Source organism: Gobio gobio, assembly GCF_949357685.1.
Source record: "Gobio gobio genome assembly, chromosome: 7".
NCBI lineage: Eukaryota > Metazoa > Chordata > Actinopteri > Cypriniformes > Gobionidae > Gobio > Gobio gobio.
Window position 1 is genome coordinate 49766042 of NC_137103.1, and position 21599 is coordinate 49787640.

The 21599-nt window shown below is 37.8% G+C and overlaps 1 protein-coding gene across 17 annotated transcripts in view; it reads right to left on the minus strand.

The window, feature by feature from the left end:
* Positions 1-1364: 1364 nt before the first annotated feature.
* Positions 1365-21599, minus strand: part of tns1b (tensin 1b) — a 322198-nt gene continuing 301963 nt past the window's right edge. For 10 of the 17 annotated variants that reach the window (XM_079822505.1, XM_079822502.1, XM_079822492.1 and 7 more), the window contains 13 exons: positions 21179-21274; positions 18302-18476; positions 16383-17428; positions 15119-15205; positions 14097-14225; positions 13320-13415; positions 10600-10677; positions 8828-8899; positions 7096-7122; positions 6021-6189; positions 5035-5103; positions 3755-3784; positions 1365-1998 (listed from right to left, as the gene is read on the minus strand). In XM_079822505.1, coding sequence (XP_079678631.1) covers positions 1857-1998; positions 3755-3784; positions 5035-5103; positions 6021-6189; positions 7096-7122; positions 8828-8899; positions 10600-10677; positions 13320-13415; positions 14097-14225; positions 15119-15205; positions 16383-17428; positions 18302-18476; positions 21179-21274 — 2216 coding nt within the window. In that variant the 3' untranslated portion in view covers positions 1365-1856. The remainder of the gene's footprint in view (positions 1999-3754; positions 3785-5034; positions 5104-6020; positions 6190-7095; positions 7123-8827; positions 8900-10599; positions 10678-13319; positions 13416-14096; positions 14226-15118; positions 15206-16382; positions 17429-18301; positions 18477-21178; positions 21275-21599) is intronic. The other 7 variants (XM_079822507.1, XM_079822504.1, XM_079822508.1 and 4 more) reach the window with 1 other exon arrangement.

The window sequence follows — 21599 nt, forward strand, 5'->3', positions numbered from 1 at the left end:
TCTTGCAGTAAACATATCAGCCGACTCAACTTTATCCGAAGGAACTTTAGGATGTAATCCTTACGTATGCAAAAGTGACCGTGACTTCTACTTTAAAGCCTATGTCGATCTAAAGCTAAAGAAAAATGATGTGAGAAAATATCCAATAATGACAAGCTTTCCAAATACATACACTTTACACCATATATAATAGAAGCTTCTCAAAACGTCATGATTTTGCAACATTAGCCAAAATAAAGAGTATTTCTTTCAGAGGCTAATCTTTATGTAGACTATACAATATATCTATGGGTAAATGAGTTAACATTGCGCAAAACAAAACGTAGCAAAAACATAATACAATAAATATATTCAGTAAAATCACTTTTTGAAGTGTTTTTTTATATATATACTTAGCTTACTTTGGGGTAGAATGATAGTGTGAGTGTGTTTTAAGCGAGGCATAGAGATACAGTGACAGATTCACACCTTACTGCCAGATACACAATGATACACACTCAGACCTGAAGAGAAGAGAGCTCAGCAGCGGCTGATGGACACTAGCAAGTGGAGACCAGGAACTAGATGAGGAAGATGGACGCTTGCATAAAAAAAATCTTGTAGATTTGTGATATGTTGCTTCATTCAGCTCAACTACCTAGTTGGAAAGTGAATCAGAATGGCACTTGAAGTCGGACGTCCATCTATTACTGTGGAAGAAGGTGAACTCAAAGTTTGGAATAATAACAGTCCACAACGTCTGACTTGTGCCGCAGCAAGGAATCCTAATCTCACCTTGTTTGTGATGTGGTTTCTCCCAGGGTTTCTTTTTGACTACTGTCACCTGATGGAGTTTTGGTTTCCTGCCACTTTCACCTTTGGCTTGCTCGGTTGCGGCTTAAAAGACTTTACAACAGAACTTTACCACAGACATTGTTATTGAACTGAATTGCGCTGAATATTGACAATATTACCAAAAGCTAGCATTGCACCGAGAATGCAATTTGGGTGCTATACTTTTTGTTCGCAGTCAAACACCTGCAAACTTGGGTTTCAGGCAACTGAATGAATTTACAGTTGGAAGTCGGAAATATTCAGTAGAAATGAACCTGGGAATCTGATGTCAGGTGCCATTGGATTGCACTTTTCCAAGTAGAGAAACAGGAGTTAACTGCTGGACATTTATGGACCAGAGGTGAATGGAGACTGAATTACTGAAACAACGACTCCAGCGTCCCATGTTCTCTCAGAGGAGCATCTTTGAGGGTGAAGATGTCTCACCCGTCCTCACTTTTAGCTTCTGCTAGGTCTGTTAAATGTGAGGGACCTTTAAAATCCCCACAAGGTTTTAAGTTTATTCCGAGTGGACTGGAAAATGCTGGCATATGAAATGGTTGTGCACTTGTAGCATGAAAAACAGGAGCCGCTTTGAGGAGGAAGAGTGTTCATATGTACAGTTTTGACGAAGCAGCTGTGGTTTACCAAGATATACAAGGATGCTTGAATAATAATTGGTTTGTCCTGACTGCTCTCTTATCTTTGGTACATCAGCCCCAGATTTCAGTACATCAGCCCTCATCAACCTTTTTTTTTTTTTTTTACTTTTTCCTTGTCCTTTTTTTTAAAAAACAAACACAATCACTAACATCATTTCCACGTCCCCTCTGAGATGAAGATCACCTCTCCCCTGTACTTCACTCCTCTACACCCACACTGCACTTCCTCTGTCCCTCTTCCTCATTACCATCCGAATAACCCTTCATCACACATTCACAACCACACGTACACACAGCCTCTCACCCCAACACACAGAACGAAAAAAAAAATAAAACTGAGCAAAATGAAAGTCCTCCAGAAAGCAGCGCTGTGTGAAGAGTTCACCGCTTCTGAGAGTTGATCATCACTTTAGAGACGAAGTTGACGATGGCCGTGGCCGGTTGATCGGGATCCATCTCTGCGAACAGGTGACTGACGTTGTCCGTTGTGCTGCCTTGCTTTCTGGCCACAAAGCCAAAGAACCTGTGCAGAAAGAAAAAACTCTTAATATGCAGTATGTGTGTGATTCTAAAAAAAACACATATCCAGGTCACCATCCTCCCCAAAATTAATAGAATTAGAAAATCATTAGGCTGTGAATTAGGGTTGGGCCTATAGACGATGCCGTCCTCCACCCCCGATGGCTGACAGACATCATGATGTCGAGCCCCTCCCTCAAATAATGAAGTTGTTCCCGATCACAATACAAATTACATTCAAAACAGTTCAATGAACACAATTTAAACACTAAAGATTTTATGTGCAAAAAACGGCAAACGAATTATAAGCTACTAGATGTTTTACATAAATTAAATCAATGATGGTAGACCAAGGTATGCATCCGGACCCTGGCTTGTTTCCATCTGGACCGCGAGACAACGGTAGCACCATTTTCCTGTTTCTAGTTGAAGTGAGCAGAGCGTCAAAACAGCGGTGCGGATCACACCACATGCACTCGGGATTGTTTGTGGTGATGTTTCAGCGCTATATCCTCTAGTAGTTTTATCTAAAACCAAACGTGTTTTATTCATATGTTTAACAAGAAAATACTTTTTTTTTTAGTCTTTCAACGTAAAAATTTCACATTGAAATCAATGTGTTACCTGCTGATTTTTTTATTATTATTTGTTAAATTTACCAGCAAAGCCGAAATTGTTTACAGTGTGGGAAACGCGTGTCCAATAAAGGTGGGATTAAAGCACTTAATTACATTTTCCGATTTTCTGTGACCTAATCTAAAGTGAGAACTATTTATGTTAATAAGTTAACAAAGCATTATCTAACCCTTTATATATGAGCTAATTAAACAATAACACTATGTTAATTACAGTGACAATGAATGAAGAATTTGTTCTGTTACTGTGTGCTTATAAAATGTTACCATCATTTCTTATAACAGTATTGTACACGCATGGTGACATTAGTGTACATTAGTGTTAAATGCACATCCCTGCTCTACCGCTGGACACCCTGCAGTATTGTTCCTTCTGTGGTGGTATTATATTCAAGCTCCTCTTCTCATCTCCTGAACCACGCCAGCAGATTGATGTTCGCTGTAATCATGTGCTTTCATCCTCAGCCCAGTCCAGTGATCTATTCTTCCTCTCTAGCATATCTGCCTACTGCATCAACAGCACAGCGCTTTATAACACGGCCGTTCCAGAACAATCTCTTTCAAACTCTGCCCAGATCGAGCCGTGAGGGCTGTCACATGCCTCATTGCTCCGGGAGCATGAAGTGTCTTGTTTAATCTTAAAGAGATATGCTCAGATTGGGTGTGTGAGAGGATCATATTATACCTTTTTCATTATTATTATTAGTTAATTTTCTCTGATGATAACTTATAATAGTTATATATAATAGTCTCTTGCACATTTTTTGATCAAAATTTTTTTTCTTTCTTTAAGGCTTCTATGTAAATGCTCCCTGATTTCTGGTGATATGAGCCTTTAAAATAATCAGGTTCAGGTTTATGAGAACGATGAAGCATGTGAGAAGCATTTATCCTTCCTGTATGTCCTGTGGCCTCAGTGAGTAAATCATGACACACGTGTGTGAGGGTTAGCAGGCTAGCACCAGGTTCCCAATCCCGCTCATTCATCACCCCTGAGCATAAGCATTTTATCCCATGATGCACCAGGGAGAGGGAGCAGTGCTTGAGACTGATGCGTATCTAAACTGCTTTCAGATAACAGATGCAGCTAAGCTGCAAAAGATCCAGTTCTTTATTATCACTTACTTTGCAGTTCCACCTTCTGGTTTGCTCCACCTGGAATGAGATTGAAACAGATTTTTAACTTTGGGCAACTACAGTATTTGCTAAATAATAATAACACATTTAATGAATAGATTTATATTTTTGATGAAGGGATAAAATGACAAAAAGCAATACAATAAAACCACAACATTAAATCACAGATTTTGACATTTCCTGAAGAACACGTGACTGGCTCGTGTTGCAATGTGGTTGCAACGTACATAATACAATGTATATATACATCCATATACATTGAATCATTTGTATTGTTTTTCACAAAATTCTCTTCTCTGCACTATTCTATCCCCTACTATATTCTATGTTCATGTTCTGTTTTTATGTGTTTTAATAATGTCACTACATCATATGAATATAATATGCATGTGACACATAAAGAACCTTGAGCATTAATACTTAGGCTTACACCGTATCCTAACTGCACGCAACGCGATAAGATTCCAGCGATAAGCAACATGCCTGTCCACACCAGACGCGACTGCGAGATGCAATAAATCAATGAAAAACCACAGCCAATCAGAACAGCGTGTGGGAGGGCTCTCACGGCAAGTGCACCAGAGATTAATCTTGATGGCACTCGCAAGGAAATGGATAAGTACATAATCAAATTCACAAATATTACACCATTTAAACATTACTAAAATACTTACTGAGTTACTAAAACAATCTTTGTCATAGAATATACTTGTTTGTTCACAGTTTGAACGTTCTTGTTTCAATTTGTTTAATTTCAAGATCTGAGCTGAATTATCCCTTGTTGCTTTTAGTACAACTAACAAAGCTGGGAGCACAATGATATTCAAAGTCACATTACATGCTTTTGACATTAAATAAAACACATAAACACTACCTGAGATTATCATTGCCATGTTTTGTGTTATTCCAGCCACGATGTCGTAGACAAATAGAAACCGTTTCTAAAATAGATTCATCGCGTGTCGCCATCGCGGCTGGTTAGGACAAAAACTCAAATTAACATCGAAAAGATAACTTTTGTCGCGTGTAGTTAGGACACGGTGTTAAGTTTAAAATTAGCTTTAGAAAAATCCTCAGTTGTAATAATAAACAACATTTAAGAGAAATACTGCCTGGCAAGGATCATTTATAAAGCTCTGTGCTCTGACAGCTCGTAATACATGTAATCATAATCCAGATCCTGTCACTAGATCCACAGATCAATATATAAATGTTGTGACATTGACTTTTGTGTCTAAAGTAATGCTACTGTTTCAGGGATTGCTTACTTCCTCTCCTGTGGATCAATGTTGCAGAACGTGACCGTGCTGATGGGATAATGGCGCCTGAAGAAAAGCCTGTTGAAGAAATCACAGGTATGTGTGTTTAAAACATGTTCAGATGTAGCTTTTGAATGAGAGAAAGAAAGAAAGAACGAACAAATTAATGAAAGGATAACGAACTAACAAATGAACAAGCGAACAAAAGAACAAACAAATGAAAGGGAACGAACAAAGGAATGGAAGAACGAACAAAGAACAGAATGAAAGAAAGAACGAACAAATGAGCAAAAGAAAGAATGGAAGAGCGAAAGAAAAAATGAAAGGAAGAACGAACAAAGGAATGAATGAGAAAAAAGTGAGCGAAAAAAAAAAAAAAAAAAAAATTAGAGGAATAAAGAATGGACGAACAAACGAAAGGAAGAACAAACAAAAGAAATCACAGGTATGTGCTTTTAAAACATGTTCACCTTTTGAATGAGAGAAAGAGAGAACGAATGAATGAATGAAAGAACAAAATGAATGAAAAAAAGAACGAACAATTTTTTTTAAAAGTGAGCGAAATATAGGATGGAAAAATGAAAAATGACAGGTATTAAGGTTTTAAAACATGTTCAGATGTAGCTTTTTAATGAGAGAAAGAAAGAACGAATGAATGAACGAACAAACAAACGAAAGAACAAACAAATTAATGAAAGAGTGAGCGAAAGAAAGAAACGAATGAGTGAAATAAAGAACGGAAGAACAAACGAAAGGAAGAGCGAACAAACGAATGAAAGAAATCAAAGGTATGTGCTTTTAAAACATCTTGAATTAGAAATAAAGAAATAAAGAATGAACAGACGAAAAAAAGAACAAGGGAACGAAAGAACAAATGACTGAATGAAAGAAATAGCGAAGACAGATGAAAGAATGAATAAGAAAAATAAAGAATGGAAGAACAAACAAACTAAAGAATGAGGAAAGAGAAAAAGAAAGACAGACAGTTGACTCACTTTCTCTGGTTGTCAGTGAGCGTGATGCCTTGTGCCGACACTTTGAAATGAACGATGGTGGCTGAGGGCGCCGGACTGGCTGTCAGGGTTTCTGAGATGGCCTTGGCGACGGCCTGAGGCCCAGTCAGAGACTCCATATCCACAGAGTTTATGTACAGGACATTGCATGCTGGGAAAGACAAGAGAACATGCATTCATACAATAACCACGGTGGTGTCTGCACAGAATTCAATTATAGCCAAGATCTAATGCAGTTGCACCTTTATATGAACTCTAATCTTCATACTGTACATACACACACACAGACACACACATATCATTAGTATATTCTGCATTTGCATAATCCAGTGGTTCTCAAATTGTGGGTATTACTTGTATATTATTACAATATTTAATAGCCTTTATTTTATGTTCCATTTTAATGTTAATTTTAGCACTTACATTTTTTGATCTAATGTTTGTGTGCGTTTTCTTATAGTGCATCAGGTTTAATTCTCTGGTGAAAGCCCCTTCATTATTGCTCCTGCCAAACCCAATTAGTATTATTGTTAAATACATTTAAATATTCTTTGTATTTTTTCCCTTACATTTGCAAATTTTCATTATCTTCATAGTCCTCAAATGCAGATGATGGTTTTTCTTTTATTAAAATAACTATCTGCAATTTAATAGAATTATGTACTTTATCAAAATATGGCAACAACTTATTAGCATTCGTGATTGGCATATGTTTCTTGTCTCAAAGGCGGAGCTGAAAAGAAACTGAGAACCACTGGCATCATCTATCAGTAGATCCATGCATAGTAATCTAACATCAGTCATGAAAGAACATGCCATATTCAATCAGAAAGGTGTTCTTGAAATACAATCGAGGCCTTGACAAAAAGCTGAAAACACAGCAGCCAAACAGTTTTTAGCAGACAGGTAAAGGTGCTTCTGGAGGTCTGAACCATCATCACATGCACAGACAGTAAAAGAGGAGTGCGGCTCTCTCTCTAGACACGGCAGTCAAAGTCAGGTTAAACACAACAACACAGATAAATGAATTAAATACGCAGAGCATCACTGGGTTTACCATGGGAGTCAGATGAACTCTTCTGCCCTAAATCATTTCCACAGGAGTGACACCAGGGTGGAGAAAACATGGCAGTTGGTTCAGAGTTGATATCAGATAATAAACAAGTAAAAATGCTTGGACTATTAGAATAAAACCCTCATTTAATGTATCAAGAGAGCATTAATAAAGAGCTAAGATGGATAAATATTGCTGATAGATACAAATCTACCAATAAATAATCATTCTCGAATGCTTAACACTCAGAGCAGATTGTACCTTATTTAGGGGATTGTGCTAAATTAAGTTGTGCTAAACACAATGAACATGAATGTATTAAATTCCATTTTTAAACAAATGTTCCAGATTAAATGCATCACTTTTATTGACATTATAGATATTATATTACCTCTATGAATGATACCTAGTTTCTCGCTGCAGAGGAAGCAAGATATGTACTTTTTTTTATAAATGAGTTCACATTCTCTAGGTTTCCATTCATGTATTTACAGTACATGCAAATGTAATATATTATATCTATTGACTAATCCCTCAGTTTTCTTTTCCCCCTTGAAATATTATAGTTAATGAATGTCCCTGATTTAGGCTTTTATTCATATATAAACATTGATCAACGAATATAAACAGAAGCTCAACCAAACTGGCTTGACGCGCAAAAACAAACCTCTTGCTGAAGCTCAAACGTGCTGCGTAACACGAGAATGAACCTCATTGGTTCTTACAGAAGCTCAAACGTGCTGCGTAACACGAGAATGAACCTCATTGGTTCTTACAGAAGCTCAAACGTGCTGCGTAACATGAGAATGAACCTCATTGGTTCTTGCTGAAGCTCAAACATGCTGCGTAACACGAGAATGAACCTCATTGGTTCTTACAGAAGCTCAAACGTGCTGCGTAACACGAGAATGAACCTCATTGGTTCTTACAGAAGCTCAAACGTGCTGCGTAACATGAGAATGAACCTCATTGGTTCTTACAGAAGCTCAAACGTGCTGCGTAACACGAGAATGAACCTCATTGGTTCTTACAGAAGCTCAAACGTGCTGCGTAACACGAGAATGAACCTCATTGGTTCTTACAGAAGCTCAAACGTGCTGTGTAACATGAGAATGAACCTCATTGGTTCTTACAGAAGCTCAAACGTGCTGTGTAACATGAGAATGAACCTCATTGGTTCTTACAGAAGCTCAAACGTGCTGCGTAACACGAGAATGAACCTCATTGGTTCTTACAGAAGCTCAAACGTGCTGTGTAACATGAGAATGAACCTCATTGGTTCTTACAGAAGCTCAAACGTGCTGCGTAACATGAGAATGAACCTCATTGGTTCTCGCCCGTCAAGCAAACATGCTTGAGCTTCTGTTTACCACAACTGATGTGTTAGTTAAGGAATGTTTATATGTGAATAAAAGCCTAAATTAAATCTGTTCATCATATAAAGCGATCAAGTATCTTTAGAAAATTTTGACTAAACTGCTCAATTCATATGGATTAGTTTTACAATCTCTTTATAAAGTTTTTGAAGTGTCAAAGTGGCAGTTGCGTAGCTGTCAATGGAGGGACAGAAAACTCAGATTGAATTAAAAAGATCTTCATTTGTGTTCCGAAGGTGAACAAAAGTCTTACAGGTTTGGAACGACATGAAGGCAAGTAATTAATGACAGAATTTTCCTTTTAGGGTGAACTATCCCTTTAATTGAATACTGTTAGACATTGATGTAAATATTCTCACCTGCACCCTGTTTGAGCATCTCTGTTGCCGGGTTAGTTGGTGTTGCAATCTCAGTCGATTCCTCCAGAGGATCTGTAAAAAATGACAGCAGGTCAGAGTTTACGATCTGCATATCCTGTCAGGTTGAGTGCCAAGATTGGTCATTCTGCTGAGGGAATTCCTGCTAGGCTAGGAATCAAAGCCCCTGGCAAACACACTGTCTCACTGTGTTTGAAAAGACCTGTGAAGGTCTGTGGCTTCATGACCCCTGACACCTGGATGGCATATAGCAGTTGGCTGAGGACGGAGTCAGCTGAACGTGCCACAGTGCAAACCTCAGAAAATGCTGGCAATTATTCACACTGGGCAAACAGGACATACATCATCATGACAGAGGGCACAGCTAAGTGAGGTCATGGTGAGCGGGAATGTACAGTACATGTACACAAACTCATACAGAGGGCTCCAAAAGTCTGAGAATACTATTGAAAATAGTACAAAGGAGTGCAGATGCCTCAGGTTTCCATCCATATATATTTATGCAAATTCTGCTATATAACAGAAAAGCTGGATGAAAAAAACCAAGAAGCACATTAAAAACCCCTGAAATATACATATAAACTGTATTCACTTCCATGAGGCAGATAATTGCTTCATTAAGGCGATATGCGCATGATAAAAACACATTTACCAAATTCATTTTCCAGACGTACTCAGGTGCGTGAACAACTGAGCGCATGTGTATAGAGCAAAGCACAGTGATAAACAAACCTGAGCATTTTCAGCCGTTTTTCTCTTTTTTTTGTTAGGCTGCATTAACTAGATCAGCCGGAACCGGGAACACTTCACATAACACCTGATGTACTCGTTACATCATAAAAAGAATGGCATCTACGCTAATGTTAGACTCTCTGTTTATCCCGAGGTTTACTGCAGTCAGCCGGATCCGGGCCGTATCCAGATCAGATGGTGGACCTGCGCCCAGACATGACCAACACATCCCTGAAGTGTCTGCAGAGACCGTGTAAATTAGACTCCCCCTGAAATTGCCTCATCGACACGGCATCCTCAATAAACCCATCTCCGGCGTGATGACTCTGATATTTTCGAAAATTCCTATCTAATAATTGCCTTATCGACACAACATCCCAATATACCGTCTATGACGTGATGACTCTGATCCTTCGAATATTCCTATCTAATAATTGCCTCGTCGGCACGGCATCCTCAATAAACCCGTCTCCGGCGTGATGACTCCGATCTTTCGAATATTCCTATCTAATAATTGCCTCACCGACACGGCATGATGGCCAGAGGAGAACTGTCAACACGACTGAGCCTGGTTTCTCCCAAGGTTTATTTTTCTCCATTATGCCACCTGATGGAGTTTTAGTTCCATGCCACTGTTGCCTTTGGCTTGGCTTGCTCAGTTGGGGACTCTAAATTTTCAACTAAATATTCAAATACATTTTCAACTAAATTACTGATCTGTCCACATTGTCACTATATGATAATTGAAATGAGCTGATGACATCACCGTTTTCTCCAGAGCGGCAGTTCAGCCGAATCAAATTCTGTTGCATTATTTTACTAACACTGTGAAGCTGCTTTGAAACAATCTGCATTGTAAAAAGCGCTATATAAATAAAGGTGACTCTTTTGGCCGAAAACCAAAAATTTCATTTTTTAGATTATAATTTTTTATACATTTAAAGAAAAAAAATCCTGTTTTTGAGTGGTCTCAGACCTTTGGACCCCACTGTGTGTGTAGAGATACGGACATGATGTCTCACCTCTGGTTGGTATGACTAGTTTGCAGGGTAGAGCCAGTGGAGTGATGGAGTGCTGGTAGACCAGTGCAGACAGGCAGCCTGGACACAGAAGATGAATCAAAATTGGGGTCAGATTTACGAGCGGAAATCAGAGGAGGGCATACTTTACATTACAACTGTCCTGAAGAGGTCAAACTTTGATGCCAGGCCTGGCAAACCATAAATCCATGTTAGTAAACAGTTGTGGCAGTGAAAGTTAGAAGGACAGGAAAGACAGTAATACTAGCATGTGGTCAAACCTCCAGAGTCTTTCTTTAATAAACCTCCGCTTCAAATATTTGACTATATTAGGAAAAACAAACTCTGGATGGGCTTTTTTTGGCTAAATGTTTCCCCTGCGCATGAGAAATAGCTACAAAGCCATTGCACTCCGGAAGCAAAAACATTCAGGTTGATGGCAGAAAGGAGTCTTGTTGCCAATTTTAAATGTTATTATCAGCTTTTAAACTCTCCTCCTTCAGCAATCAGATTTTATCAACACTTACAGGAAATGAAGACTCGTTTTAATTTAAGGCCCCTTACAAGAATTAGTTCACTCCTAAATAGCTCGTTTTGTTCTAAACCCTGCTTTCTTCTTTCCCTGGAAAACAAAAAGGTGACATTTTGTTGAATTCTGTCCCTTTTTTTTTCAATATTTGAAAATGAATGAGGACAGATACTTTCAAGTTCCAAAAAAAGACCAGCACCATAAAAATATTACAAAAGTATCCCATATGACTTGTGAATGATAATCCAAGTCTTCTGAAGCCATATGAGAGTTTTGTGTAAAAAAACTGAAAATGTAGTCACAAGACACACCAAGGCCAAAAACCTGACGTGACGATTTTCAGTGGAAAACAACCAACATTTTCATGCTTTTGTCACACAAAGCTATCATTTGACTTCAAAAGACTTTGGATATAGCGCATAAGTCGCTTGGACTACTTTTATGATATGTTTATGGTCCTTTTTGAAGAACTGAATGAACGATTCTACAGAAATTCACCTTCTGTATCCACAGGAACAAATAACAGCACACAGGTTTGGAACGACATGAGGATAAACAAATGATGAAGACATTTTTCGGGTAAACTGTTCCTGTGAGCAGTGGGCGTCCTGGCAGACATCCAGCGTCTGGAGGAGTGGAGCTTAGATACTTCTGTACATTCATTAACATGAGCGTTATTCCCGACAACACAGAAATCCTGCCAAATTTCACCCACACCTGCTTTCGTTCTCCAACATCACAGTTTTTCTTTGTCTATTCTGCTTTTCACAATAAACACGCGCTTACGCGACGGTTACCATAACAGGATGTTTGAGCTCTTATGCAAACGGCCCAACCCTGATTTTTTATGTCTCTTTATTTGATGTGGAACGGGCCATATTGGAGAAGACAGCACTGTCCATTGAACAGACTAGTCCTCCGTGTAATGTGGTCAGCAGACAGTAAATTAGAGAGAGGCCGTCTTTGAGATGTACTTAATAATGTCAGCTGCTTCCATGCTGTCGTTTGGACCACATATGTTCTACAGCTTTCTGGAAGCTACACGGACAGCTTGATTTAAAAGGAAGGATTCACATGTTAACTTGTATTGAAGAGCTAAAACCACACAAGCATTTGTTCTACAAGCTTGACAGATTGGGCTTTCACATTAGTGAACATTCAAACAAATCATTCAAGTGTCAATGCACTCAAGCCACGTGGAGCAATGAAGCTACGTAGGCAAAAATCCTGTTTTATTTTTGATTAAAGGGATAGTGCACAGTAAAAACCTGTATGCATTTCTTTATTCTGCTGAACACCAAGGAAGATATTTTGAAGAATGTTTGCAATCAAACAGTTATGGGGAACCATTGACTTTGTTTAAAGATGATTCTCAACTGTGTTATGAATGAATTGATATACCATTTTACTTTATGCAATATGTGGGTAAAATGGCCATACATGTGTTTTCTCATTCAATGCAATGTATCTATACACTGGATCTAATTAGCATATTAATGTGTTCTTGGAGCAACATGTAATGAAAAAAGAAGTGTAATAATGGGAGTAATTATGGGCAACATTTTCATAATATCTAATATTTTATAGGGACATTGATATGTAATTTATTCACTTGTTGCGTCTCCCAAAATGCCTGATAAACATGTTTTATGTCCTGATGTACTCTATTGAGGACATGTATGAAATCAGAACAGAAAGTCATATTTTGATTAGAAACCCCATAACATTTTCCTGAGAAGTTGATGCATGAAAAACAATTTGAAAATGAGTCGGATTTAAATGATAATTACAAAATATATTTCCTCAAGAGTGCTAAATTTGATCATTCAGTCATTTTTAAAGACCAAGGAGAAGTTGTTTTCCCGTTGAAACCTCAAAACAAATGGTATCTCTGAAAAGCCCTGAATGTGCTCTTTACAGGACATCCAGACATGTATGGTCACAGAGAAAATCACTCAAATATAATGTCCTCGTACGAGGACAGTGGCACCCAGGAGGATAATATGGAAGTCAGTGGTACCAATATATTCAATAGTCAATATCTTTGTTCTGCTGTACACAAATTAAGACATTTATACAGGTTTGGAACAACTTGATGACAGATTTTTCAGTTTTGGGTGACCTATGCCTATTTGCTTTTAATCTAATCAAAATTGCATATAAAATGAAACAAATTTTTAAAAAAATTATTTACCAAAGTATGGCTCGTTGGGGCAGCCCTTCAGCCTCACGCCCTTCGGACTCGTCTCAATCAGGAAATGTCTCACCAACTCGTTAGTGACGTCTCCAGCTGCAATAATGAACAATAAAAAAATTATACATTTGCAGTACAATATTTATTTCAAAATGTTGGGCACAATTGACTAAATTTATGTTTATCATAATCTTAAAAATATTATTTCATGTCCATTTATTTAATATAATAAATAAACATTAAAAAAAGCATTTATTTATTTATTTTAATTTTATTTAATTAATGGAAATAAATAAATAATTATATGAGAAGAAAATATTTAATGTTCATATATTTAATATAATAAATAAACAAAGAAAGAAATGCATTTACTTTATTTATTTAATGGAAAAAATGAATAGATAAATAAATTATATGAGAAGAAAGAGCATGTATAAGAAATCAGTTGTCTGTCTTGTACTTTATCATTATACAAAATTATTTGACAACAGAATGTCCGACTGACAAATCAGAATCGAGTATTTCAGAAAGCGGTGTAATAATATTGAGTAAAGGAATGAGTAGGTATTTTACAGATAGGTTAACCACTGACTTTCTTTTTCATCATGAAACACTGTATGCGTTACAGTGTGTGTTGTCGGATGTGTGTGTCTGTGTGTGTGTCTGCTGAGGACACAACAGGACTAGATCCAGGAGGGGTCAGATCTCCTGTCTGGAGTGCATTTGGCAAATGATTATCTGCATTAGCCACATGCCTGGAGGAGGCACATGAAATACCTTTCTTTGTAGGCTGCATTGTTGGAGGTGGTGAGGCAACCTTCATGGCCAAGCCGTAGGCCCCTCTGAATGAATGACTGTCCCGAATGACAAAGGCTCCAGGCTCTTGATCCTTCAGCATGTTGATCGCTAAAGCAAGGGAGGAGATGGTTTATTTGTACCAGAATATTAAGTACATATAGATATACACCAATTACTGATTTGCTGATAACTAAGATGGGAGTAAACGCACATTTCTGATTAATAACCCTACGTTTTTACAATCGATACATTAAATCTGCTTAAAAAAAATTCCTTGTCAAACAGGCTGAGTCCAAAACGTATGACATCCCAGGTGCAGGTTGGTGTGCAAAAATCCCAATAATAGCCAGAAAATATGAAGATTCTGTCCATGTAACTATAATAAAGCCTTATTTTTCAGATAACAGGAACTTTATATGAATAATAAAAACCTGTATTAATAATAACAGCTATTTTAATAATACAATATAATAGCAATACTGTATTAATAATATCAGTCCATAAACAGTGACCGAGGCTCTGTTAAATGAATTGATTTACTATTGATTTATGACATGATTGATTTTTTTATATATGCCCTCCCAGTATTATTCACAAACTGGAGATGTGAAGGTGAAGCCTATAATATGTTAACAAATTGCAGCAATGTCCCCCGCAGTTTAACACACAGAGATAGGGAGAGAGAGAAGGAGGTTTATTCGTTATCGTTAAGACAAGTTAATGAAGCAACAGATGCAGATGTTCTCTGGCTTTAACTAAGCACATATGTCGAATGGCGTGTGATGTCACTGCATGTGCTTGCGTTTAGAGAGGTCTCCAGCGCAGATGATCTAATCCAATAAGAGCACGGAGGAGAACCAGATGTGGAGACCAACAGCGATTGACCTCATATAGGGTGGCGTGAGACATATTTTACTGTTTATGAGAGTTATGAGCCTCCATTTGGGAGTCTAAATATAGATAAATTAACCCTGGAGCACACATATATACAGCGTCCTTACCTTGGTCTCTGGAGATATCTGGTTTATACCAGAATTTGGATGTGTCCTGGACAAACTTCACGTTCAGCCTAGTCTCTGGACTTCCATCTGGGGAATGAAATATGCACTTTATTTAGCAGTCCATCAGCTGTTAATAGATAGTAGTTTAGTATGCCTAATCTAATGAATGCACTACTCTTTCAAAACTACGCTAACAGACACACACACACACACACACACACACACACACACACACACACCTGTTTAAAATTACCCTCAGGATCATCAGTGTCTTATTAAAATATTGACCGAAACACCAACAATAAGCACAAGTTTTTACAGCCCAGAAACACATACTGTCACACTTCGTTTCTGGAAGCAAACCAGATAGAAGATAGAAGAAAACAATAAGGCTGAATATGTATATGTTAATAAAGTCACAGCTAAAGGGTAATACAGAATCAGCTACATTTGTAATACAGAGCCTCAAATCTCTTACTTCTCTGAGAAAATGGTTGGTATATATTGGTAATTAAAATATTGAGGACAAATACTGTCATACTCATTCAGCAATAGCTATGCTATGGCTATCAAAGCATTGTGTTACAATTAGCAAGTTAGCATTTACTGAATTAGGTCGCTAAAGCTAGCCAAGTTTCCACTACTAAATATATTTAAGTTGAGATTACATGATCATTTTTAAGTAAATGTATGAATTAGCTTATTCAAATATTTCATGTTAAGAGTAATTAAAATGTATGAATGAGTGCAAAAACTGATTACCTCAAATATTTTGAGTTTTGCCAAATTATTTGGGTATTTGGACCCACTTGCATTATTATGAATTGTCTAATATAGATACATTTACTTTTTTTTTAATTTGGAATGCTTTAACATCTGAATATGTTGAGTCCGCTTTTCATATTTCCATATGGTCCATAAAGTATATTTATTATAATATACAACACATTTATTAGTTTGGATAATTTAAAATGTACATTTCTGTGATTACTCCAGTCTTCAGTGTCACATGATCCTTCAGAAATCATTCTAATTTGCTGATTTAATTATAATATGCTGCTAAATTAAGAAACATTTCTGATTATTATCAATGTTGAAAACAGTTTTGCCACCTAATTTTGGAATCCAATACAATGTTCTATTTCTTTCTTACATTCAAATGGCAATGCAACCTGCTGGCATTATTAACCGAACTGGAATTTAAAGGCATTCTGATTCCATTTCTTAGTGTTTTCTAGTGGAGTTTATCTTCATAAAGTCTTACCGCACATGTTGAGTTTGGAGAAGTCAGGGAGCGTGTGGAAGAAATGAACGCTTGGAGTGCTGCCGCCACTGGAGACCGGTGAGGACATCTTCCCGTTGAGCGTTCCGTAGGACAGTCCGCCATTGGAGCGATCACTGCTGGACATGCGTCTCTTCTCTGGGAGCTGAGGTTGGAGGGCAGGGCTGCCTTGTCTGAATCCCCCACCCTCTAAGAATCCGGCTGGAGAGACTGGGAAAGAAGGCGTGGATGGCGGCTGGTATCCAGAGGAGCTGCTCTGGCGCGACAGGGCTCCGTGCCGCTCGTCTGGAGTGGTGTAGCCGCTGTACATCGGGTGCCTGTCCAGACTGGGGCTACCCTGTGTCATGGACGGGTAGTGTCCCAGAATGGGACTGCCCTGACTGGGATGTGTAAGTGAGGATTGCCTGCTCAGGACGGGGCTGCCCTGGTTGGGCTGGGTAACGGACGGTTGTCTACTCAACACCGGGCTGCTTTGGTTAGGCAGAATGATTGGTTGATTGAGGGACGCCTGTCGGTTGAGGACCGGGCTGCTCTGGACAGCTTGTCCCATAGGCTGCCTGCTGAGAATCGGACTACTCTGAGTCCCGTGGGTGACGGGAAACTGTCTGGACAGCATCGGGCTGCTCTGCGTTCCCTGGGACACCATGGCATGTCTTCCTTGCATGGGACTACCAGCCATTCCAGGCAGATGACCGTTGGCTGGGTGTTGGCCCAGAACGGGGCCGTCCTGATTGGCTAGTCTGTGCTGAAGGTTGGGAGCGGACATTATGTCGGGCAGGACAGTGTGGTGTCTTGTACCAGGGCTGCTGGTGAGTGGCTGGATGGTTGTGATGTTATTTTGCATGACCCCTGGCAGAGAGGGGCTGATATCGGGGCTGATGTTGTTACCCAACATGCTGCTGGAGGTGGGGTAGGAGGGTGTGGGTGTTTGGTACGTTCTTTCGGAGGGCTGGGAGTGAAGGATGGAGTCGACAGCAGCCTGGGACAGAGAATTCATTCCCACCCCACTATCGGCCAATGTGCTTTCACTGAAAGACCACAAAATAAGAGAACTAGAATTATTATAAAATATACACTATTATGGCCCCCTTGCACCTGACATTAACCCTGTAAAGCCTGACATATGAAATAATTATCTATTTTAAATGGAAGTTTATTGAATCTTTTGACAAAAATAAAAACAAGGTTTACATGTGTTTTTTGTTGAGAATCATGTTTGATACACAAGGCTTTCATGGCTCATATGATATATTGAGAATATGGAGCTCACTCTCGAGTAGAAAAATAAACACCTTAATTATATTGAGAGGGCAAAACTGAGCAAAAATATGCAATTTGGCAAGTTGCTGATACTTATATGGTCAATAGTAAGTAAAACATTCTGATAGCTTAAAAATTAATTAGATTTTTTTAGAACAGTATAACAGACTACGTATATAAAATGCATATAAATATACAAAATATCTCACAATGATATGCAAGTAAGATGATTTTTATAAGAATGTAAAATTATAAAATTCTGGTAGTATCTGGATACCAAATAAGTTGCAAAGTGGACCAAATTTACACCACATGGATATTAACTAAAGCTAAAACTATTTGTTGAAATGTCATTGAAATAAAATTAAATATAAAAACGTAAACTTTCAAAACAGTGGGAATAAGTTGAAGTACTAAAATTACTAAAGCTGAAAAGGAAATTTAAAATAATTTAAGCTAAATAGAAATATTAAAAAAAACAAAAAATAATAAACATTTTCAAAAGCTCATAACCAAATTGCTAAAATGAAAACTGAAAATATTAAAAATAAAGCGAATTCTAAATCTTAATAAATATTATAAAACTATATCAATAATACTACTATAACACTGTATGAAACAGCCGTGTGGTGGTCACTTACACTGCATCTGGGCTCTGAATGGGGCTGCTGGAGGAAAGAGGAACGTTGTAGGCATGGGAAGGCCCGATAGGACGAGCTAAGCTGTCACTGTCATATGTTGGAGACACAGGCGATGCTGGCGGCCCACCTGTCACTGTTGCTGCTTTGGCCACAGACTCCACGTAGCTACGAGGCTCTGGCAAAGAGACAAAGGGAAAAAGGCCTGTGAGCACAAAAGTTTACTAGAGTCGAGACAAATGGATCATTGTGTCCAAAACATGACCTGATGATTTTAGTTGCTTTAAATGACCACTGATGGAAATGAGTAAGCTTAAATACACTTTTCTTTTTTTTTGAGAGTGCATATTGCCTCGCTATTTTGATTTCAATAGGCACATGCTTAAGTGTCAATGATTGGATACTTATTGCAGTGATTATTATGTTTCTAGCATGCTCTATGTTTGGCAACAGTTCTTTCAACACTAATTGATGGATTGTGTAGCTTTTCATTTCTTAAACGACCATGTAGGAAGACACATCATGGCCATATTCCAGGATGACAATGTCAAGAATCATCAGCTCAAATTGTGAAAGAATGGTTGGGAGGGAGCATGAAGAATCATTTTCACACATGAATTGGCACTTCTGAGTCCAGATCTTATATTCATTGAAAGTCTTTGGGATGTGCTGGAGGAGACTTTACAGAGTGCTGGACTCTTGCATTGTCAATACAAGATCTTGACCAAAAAATGATGCACCTTTTGATGGAAATAAATGCTGTGATATTTCCATCAAGAGGTGTATCAATTTATGGTCAAGTTCTTGAGTCATGAAGAAACTTGGTGAATCATTGTTTATGTTGCTTAACCAACATGATAAAGTGAGTTGAGAGAGATAAGTGAATGGAGATGACCAGCCAGAAGGTGAAGTGGTTTGTATGTACAGTAACACTGCACTTCTAAATCTGGTACATTCTTACCTTCCTCATCCTCACTCTCTGTTTCCCCGACGGCAGAAGAATAAAAATCATAAGACAAATTGTAGAAGTTCAAAGAGACATGGAGAGTAGATTGATAATTGCTAACATAGATGTGAAAAGATGAGTGTAGAGAATGGTCATTATTAACTGACCGTCATGCCATTCCAAACTCAAATTAATTTCTTCCATAAACACAAAAGCACAATCTAGATTTGTTTTCCATATAAGGAAAGCGGACAGTGAATTTCTTTAAAAAAAAAAATTGTTTTTAAAAAGGACAAACAAGCATTAATAAAAATGTAAAAATGGTCCATATGACTTTCGCCTCTTTTTGTAGTTAACAGAAGGAAATCATGTTTTAATGACATGACACTTTCATATTTGGGTTAATTATTACTTTTAAGAAAATAAAAAGAGGACAGTACACCCAAAGCAAACTATGTAATCTTCATTCACATTTTTGCTGCCCCAAATACCAGCAGGCCCCAGTGCAGATTAAAATGCCCAAAGTTACAGCCCTTATCATCAATAAGCACATGACATCATTTAACCTAACTATAGTAAGACAAAGCGGTCCCTGTGACACATCATCTCGTAATAATGTTAGTGTGTGTACCGTACGTATGGCTCTTGTTTTAGCAGGTCTCAAATTAACTCCCTCAGGAACGACGCTAAAATCAGCCCTGCATGAGAACTTGTTCCAAACTAAAGAGTCTCCGCAACTCCTCATAGGATCCTGTTACCAACAAAAACTACATAGCTTACGCCCGCTGGCCTCTGAGGATGAATCTCACCAAACCTGCTGAGACAAGAGCGGGTCATATATCACCCCGAAAATCAAAGGAAAGGAATAAGAAATGATAAAGAAAAAGAAATGTGGACATGTTTTCATGAGGTTCGCCCCTGAAGACATGGTAAATTACTGCTTTGAATTGAAAGAAACAATATATCAAATAATATTTTAGATGTCAGTTTGCTGAGCTTGCTAATATCAAGATTAATAATCATCATACCTTCAAACATTAAATCATCTTAAAAAGGGGCTCTGTTCCAAAAACTGCTGCCTACATAGGGAGCTACCTTCTAAGGCAACATCCTAACTGAAATGGAACCGATTTGTAGCTCTCAACTTTTGGTAGCAACTCTGAAATGCACAGAATTATTTTATTTAATATTGTTTTAATTGAGTTTGGTTTTAACATAGCGCTAAGCTAACAACATTATACTCTAAAAGAATAAAATTGCATACAACTTTTAAATATTGAGTAAAAGTCAATTTTTAATTCGATTAGGCTGCGCCATCTTGGATGGACATTTCCTTCTTGAAATTATGGGAATCTTTTCTTTTCCTCACAGAAATTTCTCTTTTTTTAAAGAAATAAATACTTTTATGCCACAAGAATGCATTAAATTGATCAAAAGTGACAGTAAAGAGATTTATAATGCTATAGGTTTCTATTTCAAATAAATGTTGTTCTTTTGAACTTTATATTCATCAAACAATCACAGTTTCCACAAAAATATTAAGCAGCACAACTATTTTCAACATTGATAATAATGTTTCTTAGTCTGATTTCTGAAGGATCATGTGACACTGCATCACAGGAATGAATTGCATTTTAAAATTTATTACAAAAGAAAACTAGGTAGGCAGCTCACACACATACACACACGTTGACAGAGCTCAGTAAAAGGATCCCAATATAACCGCATATGAAAAGAAAACACCAATCCATTTAAAGATATGTATGAGCTCACGGCTCAAGAGACGAGAAAAGGAGAAGGGGAAACACTTGAGAGGGAGAAATGAAAGGATATTTTGATATATGGCCCACAAGATGTATTTGAGCTCCCTTTATGGAGCACGTCTTGGACGCGTGTCTGCATGTGCTTTTCTGTATATGTGTGTAAAGTCTCACCTGAGCCCGTCTGGTGGAGCAGTATGTCAGCAGGATTGTGGGGCTTCAGGCCCAGGAAGGACAAAGGCGTTTTAGCCAATCCTGGAGGAGATCGACCTAAAGCGACACAGAGCAAAGAAATAAGTATTATTCAGAGCGTTGTCAACTAAAGCCTTCAGCACAAAACATACTCTATAAGCAAGTACGTCAATGCAAATGATGCTTGGCAAGTTTAATTTCACATATTTCTGCACTCCGATTAGGGTTGTTGATCAATTAAAAATGATCAGAATTAAGTCTGTTGTGCTCCATTAAGCTGTTGAAACATTACTATTTTCAATGTTTTTGAAAGAAGTCTCTTAAGCTCATCAAGCCTCCATTTATTTGATCAAAATTACAGAAAAAAACTGTAATATTGTGAAAAATTATTTTAATATATATT